General features: G+C 34.0%; 1 protein-coding gene across 3 annotated transcripts; it reads right to left on the bottom strand.

Annotated features, from left to right (window-relative positions):
- Positions 1-199: 199 nt before the first annotated feature.
- Positions 200-11,199, bottom strand: LOC18595277 (topless-related protein 4). Of its 3 annotated transcripts, none has more exons than XM_018123656.2 (25): positions 10,799-11,199; positions 10,387-10,566; positions 10,186-10,299; positions 8,867-9,025; positions 8,590-8,767; positions 8,357-8,492; positions 6,905-6,954; positions 6,444-6,597; positions 6,198-6,307; positions 6,031-6,100; positions 5,672-5,745; positions 4,727-4,822; positions 4,562-4,657; positions 4,033-4,160; positions 3,620-3,854; positions 3,373-3,537; positions 3,202-3,300; positions 2,881-3,024; positions 2,401-2,511; positions 2,134-2,313; positions 1,916-2,044; positions 1,740-1,835; positions 1,367-1,555; positions 843-1,009; positions 200-747 (listed from the first exon to the last, which is right to left on the bottom strand). In XM_018123656.2, exons 1-25 carry the CDS (start codon positions 10,876-10,878, stop codon positions 561-563), a joined length of 3,327 nt encoding a protein of 1,108 aa, XP_017979145.2. In that variant the 5' UTR covers positions 10,879-11,199; the 3' UTR covers positions 200-560. The 3 variants fall into 3 exon arrangements, with proteins under 3 accessions (XP_017979145.2, XP_007023214.3, XP_088663237.1); XM_007023152.3 differs by having other exon boundaries at positions 6,905-7,017; positions 10,799-11,198; XM_088807111.1 differs by lacking the exon at positions 10,186-10,299 and having other exon boundaries at positions 6,905-7,017; positions 10,799-11,198.
- Between the last annotated feature and the right edge of the window lie 3,993 nt (positions 11,200-15,192).

A 15,192-nucleotide genomic window follows, 5' to 3' on the forward strand; every position in this document is an offset into this window, starting at 1 on the left:
TTTGTCAAAGCACGGAGCAAAAGTAAATATTTTGAGAAAGGATCTCATAATTAAAAATGAAACGAATTTTAATTTATAAGCACAAATTTTTTTCATCTAATAAATATATTTTTTGGACTTTAAATGAAAACTCCTAAAACAAAGAGAAACTTGTAAGATAATAGATAATTCGAGTTTGTTGATCGCTTAACAAAAACAATAAAAATAATAATGAGATATTTTCATTCAATCATATGTAAAAAACCCAGAATTAACAATGTAATTATTCGACGAAATATTAGGGAGGCAAACGTATGAAAACTCGGTGCTAATGACTAATTTTCCTCCCTCCTAACTAGTACTCTTTTCATTATATTCAACATTTCTGTACCTATTTGGTGCTATTTACGGAGGGAAGACCCCAAGGTCTAAATCCCACTAAAAATGAATGATTATGGACTATATATCACTCTAACGGCTTCGGCCAATAGGGCTTGGCATGTGTATCCTAAAGCTGAGAACCTAAAACGCACTGTGCTTCCCCCTAAAACAAAATGGGGCCTAAAACAGGACGCACTCAGCTACCTGGTCTGTTGATCAGATCCGGCGCCTGTTGCCGAGATGCTAGGTCCAGCACCAATTTCAGGTGGAGGCAAGGAGCCCCACCCCTCTTCTGGTGGCTCCAGAACATGCACTCCGCCATCAGTCAGTCCAAGTGCAAACTGGTTGGGTTCGGATGGATGTGCTGCAACTACTACTGGGTATACCCTAAAATCAGCCAAGCAATAATGTCAGTAACAAGGCGAAAAGATATATTACAGGAATGTCATGTCTGATGAATGTTAGTGAGGGGCAAGGCATACCTAGGATTTGAAGGTAGATATGCACCAAGACTAATCCGACAACGAACTTGAAGGGTTGTGGCAACGAAAATATACACACTTCCATCTCCAAAGCTTGCATAGATTGACTGGCTATCACTTGAATACACAGCATCTGTGATTAACCTATTAGACTCTTGGGGAATCCACTGTCACAAGAAGTAAGAAAAATGTCACAACATAACTCAAAACTAGTTAATTTTTGAAGCTATAAGCAACTAGTAGTTTCAAGAGACTAGAAACTAATGGCACATATAAACTACATGTGTGATTAAATAATTGAAAAAGAGTTAAAGATATTTTGTTTACTAAAATTTTGTTGTAAGAATGACTTTTCATATAATTAGGATAAGGGTAGGGTATAAAAGTGGTTTAAAAAGAAAGACACAGGAGAATGGAATGGTCAGGTGACAAATTGGATAATAATCTATCTCATTGAAGATATATATATATATATATATATATATATATATATATATATAAAATTCAAAGCACAATGTACCTACCTGCTTAAGGCACTCTAGTTTTGGAGCTTCATATATGGCTATCTGTGATCCATGCACAGCAAGTACATGTATCTGATCATGGTGAAAATGAACTCGGGTCTGTCCAAAAGGGTCTGGCACATTACTACTAGGAATCTGTAAGAATTTGCTGGAAAGCTTTTCCCATCCATCCATGCTCCACGCACAGAGCTAGAAACAGTATAAGATCTTAAAATTCCAGAATTCTACAAGTTCACATTTGTGGTAAAGATGATGAAAGGTAAGACTAGCAATATGAAAAAGTCTTTTTATTGTCTCCAACCCATCTCAATTCTGGAAACTAATTAAAAGATCTTTAACATTTCCATAGTTCTACAAGTCACAAAAAACATACCTGCGCATCAGCTCCAGAGGATACCAAAACGTTTAAAGCATTAGAAAATGCAAGGCCAGTAACTCTCTTCTGATGACCTCTCAGCTTGCTTTTGACCTGAACAGAGCAATTTAAGTTTCCAAATAAGCTTTTACTAATTATTCAAAATACTAAATTCTATACTTAAAAACAAGTACCTGATCAACCCGGACATTGTAAATCTGAATTGAAGAGTCATCCATGCCAATGGCAATAAAGTTGTTGTCCTTTGGATGGAAGGCAAGAAAAGTTGCAGCAGGTGGTGGAGCCATGAATGTTGTCATTGTCTGCCAAAGAAAATATCACCAGCATGCATTACATCTACATTTCAAGCAAAAGGACAAAAATAATAAATGATTCACGAAATTTAAATTACCTTGAATGTCATCAAATTAAACAAGGAAACTTTCCGCCCTGATGCCGATAAAACATAAGAATCATTCTTAGAGAGAGCGAAGCACGGAACAGCATCTTCTTGATTTGTCTCACGTATATCATTGGTCATCATTATTCCACTAGAAGGTTGCCATAACTGTGGTTGTAATGAACTAGTTGCCTAGAGGAACCAAAGCATTTGTAAATAGGAGGTTGACAAGTAACTAAATGATAGACAATGCAGTGTTTAACGTCAAAGTGTAAACACCTTTCCAGTAAGGTTTTGCTCATTCTTCTGCCATTTCCACAATTTGTGTACAGCATTATCAGTCAATGCTAGAATGGCACCTCCTGAATTTGTATATATCATTCTAACAAGCTGCTTTGAAATTGAAAAAATAGTTAGGGGCAGGAGGTAAAAACTAAAATTCACAAATTTAAGCATATGCGTCATATCCAACCTTTCTCTTTAATGAATTGTCAGCACATTTATTTGCAAAGTTCCACACTTTGTAGTAAAATTGTGAAACAACGACATAAAACAACTTAAGCTAAAACTTTCAAAATAGTCCAATCTTAAAAGCTTTTCTTTCGGTAATGAAAAACCAGAATTCTTGAAGAACAATGCCAAATTCAATTCAAGCCCAACTTCAAAATACCCTCAAACCAGCAATGTGAAACACAATGTGGGAAGCACACATGAATTAACATCAAATAATAGGGAACATAGTCACAGAGCAATGCATACCCTAATTGGCATGAAGCTGTCTGGAAGACGCAAGGAACGAAGTTGAGATGGTTCATGTATCTCAGTCAGCTTCCAGATCTTAGATTTCTCCAACTCATCAGCAACTCTTGGTCTCACATCTGGCAAATTGCGGCTGTCCACATTCTGCAAGAAGCAAGTCAACAGGTTGAAGAACTGTTATTTAATCCCCAAGAATCTCAAACATTTTCAACAGGTTCCAGGACACAGTTGTTCAGCTCTATGAACAGCTAAACATAAAAACTAAACAGATCTCTTCAAAGAAGAATCATGGTAATCCACATGACAGACATCAATGCTTACCAATCCAACATTAGCTGTCATTGGAGCACTTCTATCTGCAACGGCAATGCTTGTTCCAGTGGTTGAACTTGAAGTACCAAATGTGCTGATTATAGGTCCCTGAATGAAACAGTGCATTCAAAATTTGTTCTATTCAAATATCGGAGTTATTAAATATATCTAAAAGATTACCTTTGCAGCAGCTGCAGAAGCAACTCTAGAGGCATCAAGAGCACAAGATTCAATGGAGCGCAAGAGCCGAATCCCATCAGAATTGGCAAGTATTTTAATTCCATTGTCATTTGTTGAGACAGCAAGCAGATTTCCATTTTTAGTAAAGCGTAGACAAGGAGAAGCCTGGAAAACATGCATCATACTTGCGAACTTAAAAGAGATAATTCTAAGATACATAAAACTAGATTAACAAGACACCCATTACCGCCAATCCACCATCAGCATTAATGGCTGTTAAGAGGTTAACATTGTCCATGTCCCAAAATTTGACTTGGAACTCATCACCAGCAGCCAAGAATCGACTTCTGGTTGTATCAAACTGCACAATCCCCACGGACTGCTTTCCAAGACCACAATATGTTCGTTTGACAGCACCCTCACTTTCATTCCATTCAACAATGTGTGACTCCCCCTCTTTATTACTCCCACATGAGAACAACCTGCAATGTATATGTAACTTCTTTTTTTTTTTGGAAGGGTATATGTAACTTTATAAGACAAAGATGTAATAACAGAATATAAGATAAAGATGTACAGAATAAAATTACATAATACTAAGAACACTAAAGTAACCATTTTCAGGCCACTCAAAAGGGTAAAAAAAAAGGAAAAACATACCTTGTCCCATCAGTACTGTAAGCCATTGTTGTGCATGAATGACCAGGTGCATCATAATCAACTCTTGAGCCCAAGTTATCATACAACCAAGCTTTTATTTTTCCATCAATGGCTGTGGAAAAGATGAACTGGTGGAGGGAAAAGAAACCATCATTAATCAATAAGCAGATCTAAGTAAAAAAGGAAATAAGTAGAAAGACCTTCTAAGGACCCAATAGGCAAGCCCATCATTATTCTCATTTGCATATAAAAAATTCAAGAATATGAGAATTTTTTAAGCTTTTTAATTTGAAAGGGTAGAGTTTCCAAAAACGGAGAGAATATAATTTTAATTACATCTACTTTTGATGAATTTTGATATCATCAACTCCTGAGACAGAGGATAAGGACTGAAAGCATTTCATTTTGGTAAAACTAAGGAAATTTTGACACCCACAATCACCGCCACCCCAACAATATATAAATAAATAAATCTAAGGAAAATAATTTAATATTTCAAACAGGAAAAAAACAAAACAGAAAATGATACCGGAATGTTTTCCTTCTGATGTGGGCACACTGAATAAACAGGGCCTTCATGACCATCAAAAGTGAACTGCCTATTACCAGTAACAGCATCCCACACCTGCATAATATTGAAGTCTTAAGGAGCTTACTGTTTCTAATGGATGGAAATTTTCTGAACAAAGCAAACCTTAATTGTCTTGTCATCTCCACAAGTTACGACCCATAACTGTTTGTTTGGTTGAGAGAAAGCAAGATCATTAACACTACCAATGTGAGCTTCAATCTGGAGAATTACATAGATAGAAAAGCAATCAGCTGCCAATTTAAATAAAAGATAAGAATCTTACTCACTACTTAACCTTCTTGAAGCAACAAAGGAGTGGCCTCTATCGAGAAAGGAAAAAGAAAAAAAAATCTAAACCCCCAATTAATAGCTTCCTGGTAATGCTATATATATATAGTACAAATGCAATTCTGCAGCAACAATCTCAGAGAATCATGTTTAATTAACCTCAGTCATCCACCCCACAGTCCTGCATAGTGCCATCCAATTATTACGACTGTAACAATTCTTTCATGTGGGCATCCTTTATTTTCAAAAAGATCTCAACAGCAGGACAATTTTAGTCTAACCAGGGTTCACTTTGGGTGACTGGACCAAATTATATCAATATTCTATTTGGTATTCAGATGGTTGAATGATATGCATGGTTATTTTGTAAATGACTTTCTTTTCATATTTTTAACTTAAGAGTATATGGATAAATCTCAATACCACGCCACTGCTGCTACACGTGAAACCACTGTCATTCAATTTCTTATCTCCACTTCTGTAGTCCCAGCTAGAAGATTTAAACAGCAGTTCACAGAGTTCCAACTCGTTTTACAGAATATCAGCCAAATCATGGTAAATTATCATTAATTTAGGTGGTGTTTATATGATTTAAAGGTTCATATAATTGATTTATGGATAAATTCTTTCTATTAATAGATGGATATATATATATATATATATATATATATATGTGAGTGTGAAACATATAATTGACCACAAGATGATCTAGGTATTACAGATTGGATGATTCATAAAGTGCCAAATATATGATCCATCTACAAAGAATGTTAAACATACCTCCAGATGACTCCTTAAATCATTACTGCCATGATACGAATATACATGCACGATATGCTTGGAATAAGCAACACCTGTACCAAAAATAGGAAATATGAAATATCATCACAAGAAAATGCTTAACAGTTAATTACAAGCTTCAATAAATTTTCACCCACCCCTGCAAGAGGTAGAGGCCACAGAGGCATGGGGGTCCCAGAAAGTAGCATAAAAGGAAATGCCCTATTCTTGAAAAGGTAATATTAAGGTTGAAATAAATACTTGCTTTAAGCACTTTACAATAGATTGTACGATATTTAATTAATGGCAGACTACAAATATTAGAGTCAATCTCAAAATTTAGATCCACTAGAACATACCCAAAAGGTCACCATCTGAACTCCAGATAACCTGATTCACTGCAGCAGTACACTCACTAGCCAAGGTTGCCTATAAAGCAGACATTGGAGTGAGATCAGTATAAAAAACAATCCTAAGAATCGCGTGCATGTCATCCAACTAGAATTTTCGGACAGAGGAAACTTACCTGCAATGTCATTGAACATGCACCATGATTCCAAACTTTGAAGTTTCTAGACACAAGCCTCTCTCGGCTCCCTACCTCCCAGATTGAAATATCACCAATGTTTGTTCCAACTAAATTCAAGAAGAAAAAACATAAATATAGACAGGTCGATGAAATTTTCATCTAAAAATCTCTAGTGACTAGACAATGAAATGAAGTAACCAAAATCAAAGAAACAAACAGATATTTTCAACAAAAAGTACTAACCAAGAAGCAAAGTTTGCTGCACAGGATGGAAATCCATACTCTTAACAGTTGAACCCTGATCTATATTTGCGAAGACACTCTTAGGCAAATCATCAGAAGAGTACAATGTATGGGCATGGCTCTGGCCAGGATATGTGACTGGTAGACTGTTCATCTGCAAGGCAAAATAAGCCATGTCAAAATAAATACGTTAAATTCAAATACCAATATGAATGAAAAAAGAAAGGAAAAGTAGAGATAAAAAAAAGCAAGAGATTTCTAAATAATATTGAACATCACGTTTTGATATAACCATCTTTTAGGTCTTGACCACTATCAAATTGAAATAAAATACAGAGCAAAATAAAAAAAAAATTGCTATAAAATGGATAAAACAATTTCAAAGTACCAAGCAATGGCATAGAATTGCAGCTATTTAACCTAATAAGACCTGAGAGAAGGGCAAGGGGAAGACATAGTACCTCTTCAGATATTCCAAAGGGTCTTGGTCTCTTCAGTACATTCTCAGAATCTGCAGTTTGATAGTCCATTGCCAGGTTAATAGTTGGAGTCCTAGGGCGCTTTACCATAGATGCTATAATGCCAATAAATACAAACAATAAGAGGAAAGAAAGATATAAGACCTACTTGAAACTGAAAAGGTAGAACACAAAAGAATTAAAAGATAAGAAAAAATCCTATAGGTCTATCAAGCAGATTCAGGTGAACAAAAGAAAATACTAATCAAAAAGATGTAATTAGTCTATGAGCACAGTCAAGCTAAATGTACCTAACCACCAAAAAAATTTTTAAGAAAATCTTAAAACCAAAAGACAGAACAGAATCAAAGATACAAAGAAGTGAATATGCAACAGTTTTGAAACATAATTTTACAAGTAAAGGTCAGACATAAAAATAAATGAATAATAATAACAAATAAAAAAAGACAAAGAAGAAGATAGTTAATAAAGTATCAAGCACCTAAAACAGAGGAAGGAAAAATTTCTCTACGATCTTGTAAAATAGCCAGTATAACTGTAAAGTAATTAGTTTTCATGTCCAATCTACCCCTCAATTCTAACACAATACCAATAGTCAAGAACACACCAGCAATTCTAAACATCATTATTAAATATGCTTCACAACACTAGAAATCAATTCCTCTAAATAATTATACCAGTTACTCAGGAGGATAGACACTCTTAAAAGGGGATGAGAGTCAAAATCAAGATTACATTCTAAAAGGATGGAAAATAGTCTTTCCATAAAAACATGGAGATCTACTTTCATGAAAGTAATTTACCTTTGGATGTCCCAACAATATATGCTCATTACATTTTTAAAAGAGAATGCATCACCTATAACGTTAAAGATCACCATCTTGTAGATTTATAGTTGCTTATAAAAATAAAAGACTCCTTACATGCATTCTCTTTCTTGAAATGTAATCATGTGACAAGATTATCAAGTTTAAATTGCCAGTAAACTGCATTCTCTTCCTTGAAATGCATTCTCTGTCTAGGAGAATTGTGTTTGTGCTCATGGTTTTTATTGATTTTAATTGTCTAGGTTGTCTGAACTGCAAGTTTGCAACTGCTGTTCTTGAGTTTATGCTCTCTGTGTTTTAGACTCAAGTCTTGTACTGCCAGTAAGCTTTATGTACATGGTGTCAAGGTGTCTTATGTCCTGTGCAAACAGACAAATTCTAGCTCTGCTTACTCTTTTGTTCCTCCTAAACTCTTCCAGGTTTTCCCTTATGGGATGAGTAATAAAATTCTTATCTTGACCAAGCAAAAAAAAAAAAAAACGATTATCAAGTTTAAAGAGACACCCCTTCCTTTTTTTTTTCCCTCTACTAAAATGTGTCCAAAACTATATAAAACTGCCAGAGTATAATAACATAACAGAATTGATTTGCAGATTATAATGATTACCTGCAGTACCAGATGCAGATAGACCAATAGGGCTAGCTGAAACTGCTTGATTCGCCACAGAAGATGGATTAGCCATCCATCCTGCAATAGATGCTGTAAGTAGTGCTGGGGCTGAAGCTGCTGCAGGTTGAAAAGGCTGAATAAAAAGCAAATGGATACATAAATAAACAGGAGAAACAGAACATCTTTAACAACAACAAGAAAGAGTACTCTGATCCCTATTAGAGACTTACACCACAAGCACCTATTAGAGGAAAACCGCCAACTTTAGGAATGGACCCCATTAAAGGATTGGTTACAGGCGAAGGAGCTCGAGCGCCATTTGGTGGACCACAAGTATGGTCTACAAAAAGGGTTTTTATTTCGGGGTTAGGCCGTGAATTCTTGCAAAGTTGGTGCTGCCAATTTAAACTGCAAATCAACAGCAAGAGTGAAAGCATAAAGAATCCCATCGAACATATAATTTCAAGTCAATAATTAATACTGAAAACACAAATTAGTTCAAATTACCTCTGATTGATTAGTGTCCTCAACCTAGAATTCTTTAAGGTGGGGAATTGAAGCTTATCACGGAAAACTGGATTTACCTCGATCAATTTTTTGAGCTCAACAAGCATTATAGCCCTAGCCGACTTGGTATTTCCATACTTGGATAGCTGCTCATTCTCCCTGAAAATTATTCACATTGGAACAATGAAAATTTCTAAGGAAACACTTCTTACAACTAAGCATAATTTTGTCCATTCAACATAAATATCTGCAAGGGAGTAAGCATTGTTCATATCACTCTGATAGAAGCAGAGCTTGACTAGATGCTAGTGATTGGTTTAGGGTTTTAGTTCAGTAAATATCTGCCACAAAAAGAAAAAGAAAAATCTCTGTGCTATTTCTTAATTATTTTCTCCTTTCCCTGAGGTTGTCCATTCCCTCCTCTGCAAACCAATTACCAGTTTTCCTCTAAAAGCAAATGAAAAGTAGATACTGGAAATCTAGACTTTAACCCTTCTTTAGCTGAGACATTTGAGAATCCAATCAAAAGATTATCCACCCGTAAAACACTGTATGCATTACAAAATTTTTGAGCATTTCATTAACATTTAAAATGAAGAATCAACATCTGTTTTTTTTTTTACATCTTAGAAAATGTCTTGCCATCTTTCTAAAACTGACCTCCACGGTGTAGAGAATTTGAATAATTGATGATAAACCAAGGTCAGCAGAGTCAGTGCCTAACAATTTGTAAATAATCAGGAATTTTGTGAAAAGCTCCAGAAAATGGTTTTACTCAAAGAAAATTCCATAATAAAAATTTTATATTATTAATTTTACCAAATCAATACCAATAACATGCAATCAAACTCCAAAATCACAAAAATAAACATAAACACTTTTTTTAATCTGAACAAAATACTACTACTTATGCAATCAAAAAGACTCAAAATTGAGTGTTCCATCCATATCAAGTGATTAAAATAGAAAAATGATAGAAAAAGCTAAATGCATTGATATTATTATTATTTAGCTAACAACACAGTTCCTTCCTTTTTACACCATGAAGACATTTATGCTTAAAAATGCCAATGACCTTTTTCACCATATGCATGACTTACAATTTCCTATGGCATTCCTTTTTATTATAATAGAGCATCCTTAAACTTATACATTAAATATTTGCATATCACACTCCAATACCAGAAAGATACTCACTATGCATTTTCCAGCAGTAAAACATTTGCATTTCCATTGGAGCCATAAATAATCCAACATGCTCCAGAATAACATGAGCATTAATAAGGATACTATGCCCAACAAAAACATTTTTTACTTACCTAAAGTTTTCCAAAGTCAATAGCATCGTAATTTCCTTATAAAGCTCTTCATTAAACGTCGAAAACACTTTCAAATCTTTCACAAGAATCTCCAAAGCTCTACCTTTTTCACGCCTAAAAAAACCCAAAACAAAAAGAATTGAAACAAAATATTTTAGAAAGAAAGCTAGTACTGTGATATTTATAATTCAATGAACTTACTTGTCAAGTGCTTCGAGGTACTTTTGCTTTTGAATCTCAAAGAAAATCTTCATAGAATATCGATTATCATCAAATTTTGTGAATCCAGACAAGTACTTCTCAACTTCTTCCCATTCTCCATTGGTTATACAATTCTCAAAATATCTCATATTGAAGAAAAACCCTGTCTCTTCCTCCAATCTTTATTTAAAAAAATAAAAACAAACACGCAAAATATAAATCACAAAATAATAAACACATAAAAAATAATATTTCAAACATTTCAAAGTTCAAACCAATAACAATTCTGAAATATTAAAGAAAATTGAAAGTCAAATTAATATTCTAAGTTTACATTTCTTTCTTCTCCGAATAGGAAAGCAGCCATATAAAATCAAATTAAAGAAAAAAAATAAAGAGAAATTAAGCTTACTTATAAGCAGTTTCTTTATATTTCTCTTCATCAAGAAACTGAAGAATGAGAAATACCAGCTCTCTACTCAACGAAGGCATTTCCTCTTCTTCTTTTCTTTTTTGTCCTTTCTCTTCCTCTCTCTTCGATCCAAACACAGAAGATTACAGGACGAATTAACGCAAGAATTAGGGCTAATTTCACCGATCCAAATTGAAAACAGGTGCTTTGGATTGACTTTCAGAATGAAAAACAAGAAGAGACAACGCAGATCGAGACTAAGATTGTTGTGAATAACGACGAGATGATGAATCGTTTTATAGTGAGGAATTTTTGTTAGCTTGCTTCGCTGCAGGATTAAATGCGGTAGGAAGAAAAAAAAATAAAAGGGAAATGATAAAAAAATTGCCGTCATTGGAAGCGGGGAGTAAATGATACGGTGGACTGCCAACAGCATTTGAATTAATGGACTTGCATCCACTTATGTTATTTCAATTATACCATGTGTCGATTTGTCAATGGGTAAAGGGATCTATCAAATTTAAACGTTCACTTGCTTTCATTCAATTTGATCTTATTAATGGACGGTTCAAGACTAACTATGGCCCACTAATTGATGTGTGGAGCATAATATTTTCCAAAGGTGTGCACCACACTGTACTTCTCCCTTTCAAGACAGGTACTAACTTCTTTTCTTGATTTCAAACTTTACGTTGACAAGCGCCCTTTCGCGCGTACAGTTAATTCTCTTAACTTGGACACGTGGATAAATGTAATTGGCAGCTGTCAGTCGAAGATAAAAAACGCGCCGGGATTTCTGTTGGTTCAGTGTCAATGATAAGGACAGTGACCGAAAGGTGATAGGAAACTGTACCTAGAAGAAAGAGAACTTATCAAAGCTGATAAGACACCGTAGTTATCATTGACAAGAATTGCGTGTGCTTCGAGTAGAAGAAAAGATGCTTTATGTTTTCGTTATTTCTTTTTGAGGAGGAGCTAAACAAAAGTGAGGTGACATAAATCAGACAAATATATAAACAAACATATGAAAGGGCAATTTGGAATAAAGGTGGAGTGGCGTGGATGCTGTGTCATCACTTTATTTATTAAAAATGAGGTGACGTGCTTATCTTGATTTCTGTAATTTTTTTTAAGTGATATCTGAAAATAAGACTTAATTATATTTATTATATATATTACGATATTATTTATTTTAATATTAAACATTATTTATTAAAAAATAATATATCTTTTTTATGATAAAAAATAAATGGATCCAAGGTTAAATAAATTTGATATTCACAATAACATCATTTGTAAATTCATAAAACTTTTAATATAATTTTTATGTGTATGTGTATTTCTGTTTTTTGGACTGTGGTTTTTTTTTTTCAAATGGAAACTCTTGTCTTCCTTTGATGTAATTTTTTTAATCTCATTCCAGAATTTTTATTTTATTTTTTATTTTTTACTATCAATTAAAAATCTTAATTTTAAAATCTTAGATCTTAATGTAATGAATTTAAAAGATATGTGACTCAAAATTAGGAGATATATATCAAGTGAGTTACATTTTTATTCATTCTTTCTACCTATTTAGTTTGTGATTGGATTCACTCATGCCAATACATAGTAAGCCAACTAACTTATTTCAAATAATAGGAAAACAAACTATTTCGTAATGTAAAATAATAATAGAAAAAAATTAATTCCTAAAATAAAATAATAATGAGAAAATAAATTATTTTTTACTACAAAATTATAATTGTTATAGAATAGAAAATGTGTAAATATTCTTTTATTAATAAACGTGATTATAGGAATTAGAAATCACTATAATTATAGGGATTAGAAATCACTATAATTATAGGGATTAGGAATCATCATAATTATACGGATTTTATTTTCTTTTATTTTTTTCTACTTTAGAGATGTTTAGGCTGTATATATATAGATGATGTATTATGAATGAAATATATTGAGTATTCTCTTCCTAAATAACATGGTATCAGAGCTATTTTGGCAGATCTGTTTCCTTTGAAATAGACTTCTTAATTTATGATTCTATTCCACATGCAGGCCATCTGTCAGAGATTCACTCCGGTCTTCTCTTCTGGTCTTCAAGCCGGAAGGTTTCAATAAGATAGTTTGGTATTCTTGTTGGGTTTCGTTACTAGGTTTTCAAAATGACAGAGTTTGTGCTAGAGAAAAAATCAATGGCAGTGGCTGATGTGATTCATGTGAAGATAAAGATCACAGAGCATAAACTTAATTATTCCAATTATTTGGATTGGAGCAAGACAGTTCAGGTTTATTTAAGAAGCATTGATAAGGATGATCATATTACTAATGATCCTCCTACTGATAATACAAGGCAAACCTGGATGAGGGAAGACGCACGGCTGTTCCTGCAAATTCAAAACTCCATTGATAGTGAGATTATTAGCCTGATTAATCATTGTGAGTTTGTTAAAGAGTTGATGGATTATTTAGATTTTTTATATTTTGGTAAAGGGAATATCTCTTGTATTTATGAGGTATGTAAAGCTTCTTAAAGTGCAGAGAAACAAGATAGGTCTTTCACAGCCTATTTTATGGATTTTAAAATAATTTATGAGGAGCTTAATGTTTTGTTGCCTTTTAGTAGTGATGTGAAGGTTCAGTAGGCTCAACGGGAGCAAATGGCGGTTATAAGTTTTCTTGCGGGTCTCCCTCCAGAGCTTGAGATTATCAAATCTCATATTATTTCTAGTTTCAAGATCTCCTCTCTGCATGACACCTTTACAAGAGTACTTCGTACAAAAAGCTCTAGCTTCACATTGGCTTAGACTAATTATAGTGCTCTTGTAAGTCGTCAGAATAATAGAAGTGGTAACAGAAGAGGAGGAATTGGCAATAGTAACCGAGATGTTGATAGTTGTAGTCAAGAGTTAGGAGGAATTGTGTGCTATTATTGTCATGAGCCGGGCCATACAAAGCGTTTTTGTAAGAAATTCCAAAATAAGTATTAGCAAGGTCAATCAGCAAATGTTGCAGCTTCTAATACTTCATCTTCTGATAAGACTATTCTAGTTTCTGCAGATGAATTTGCTCAATTCTTTCAATACCAGGAATCACTAAAATCCACTACTTTTCCTATCACAACTATCGCTGAGTCAAGTAACTCCACTACATGTCTTATTTCCTCATCATCTAAATGGGTCATTGATTTTGGTGCCTCAGATCATATGACAGGTAATTCGAATCTATTTTACACTTTCCAATCACATACAACCTCCTCTAATGTTACTTTAGCCGATGGATCAACCTCTTGTATTCTTGGTTTTGGAATTATTAATCCAACTCTATCAATTTCATTGTCCAATGTCTTAAATCTACCTAAGTTTTCTTTTAATCTAATCTCTGTTTGTAAACTCACTCGTGCTTTGAATTGTTGTATCTTATTCTTTCTTGATTTTTGTCTATTTCAGGATCTTACGACGAAGCGGATTATTGGTAAAGGTTGTGAGTCTGGAGGTCTCTACTACCTTGACACATAGGTGCTGAGATCCATTGCTTGTTCAAGTGTATTGACCCCCATTGAGGTGCATTGTCGGTTGGGACATCTTTCTCTATCTTCTTTAAAAAATTTATGCCCTCAATTTCAAAATGTATCTTCATTGGATTGTGAGTCATGTCAGTTTGCCAAACATCATCGTCTCCCTTCAATGTCTAGAGTCAACAAACGGGTTATGTCCACTTTTGAGTTAGTCCATTCTAATGTTTAGGGTCCTTGTCCTATTGTGTCTAAATCTGGTTTTAAATACTTTGTTACTTTTGTTGATGACTATTCTTGTGTCACTTGGCTATACTTAATAAAAAATCGTTTTGAATTATTCTCTATTGTTTGTTCCTTTTGTGCTGAAATAAAACACAATTTAATGTTTTTGTGCGCACATTGTGAAGTGATAATGCCAAAGAATATTTTTTCGATAAATTTCAGTCCTATATGATTCAGAATGACATTCTCCATCAATTTTCTTGTATTGATGCACCATCTCAAAATGGAGTTGCTGAGAGAAAAAATAGACATCTTCTTGAGGTAGCTTGAGCACTTCTTTTCAGATGAAAGTTCCTAAACAATTTTGGGCTAATGCTGGCTTCACAGCTAGTTTTCTAATTAATCGGATGCCTTCTTTTATCCTTCATGGTGATATTCCCTATATTGTCCTCTTTCCTTTCAAGTCTTTGTTTCCTATTGGACCTAGGATATTTGGTAGTACATGTTTTGTTCGTGATGTTCATTCCCAAGTCACTAAATTAGATCCAAAATCTCTCAAGTGCATTTTCCTTGGGTATTCTCGTCTTTAGAAAGGTTACAGATGTTATTCTCCTACTCTTAACCGATATCTTGTCTCTGCATATGTCACTTTCCT

The sequence above is a fragment of the Theobroma cacao genome, chromosome 6 (assembly GCF_053813885.1).
Source record: "Theobroma cacao isolate CCN51 chromosome 6, ASM5381388v1, whole genome shotgun sequence".
Lineage (NCBI taxonomy): Eukaryota > Viridiplantae > Streptophyta > Magnoliopsida > Malvales > Malvaceae > Theobroma > Theobroma cacao.

What these genes read in the sequence shown, in the direction of transcription:
- LOC18595277 (XM_007023152.3), bottom strand. Translation starts at nt 10,878, where the DNA reads ATGCCTTCGTTGAGTAGAGAGCTGGTATTTCTCATTCTTCAGTTTCTT. An exon ending in GCAGCAAACTTTGCTTCTTG is followed by an intron (nt 6,308 to 6,443) that starts GTTAGTACTTTT and finishes TCTTGAATTTAG; the next exon opens with TTGGAACAAACATTGGTGAT. An exon ending in ACAGCTTCATGCCAATTAGG is followed by an intron (nt 2,512 to 2,880) that starts GTATGCATTGCT and finishes ATTTCAAAGCAG; the next exon opens with CTTGTTAGAATGATATATAC.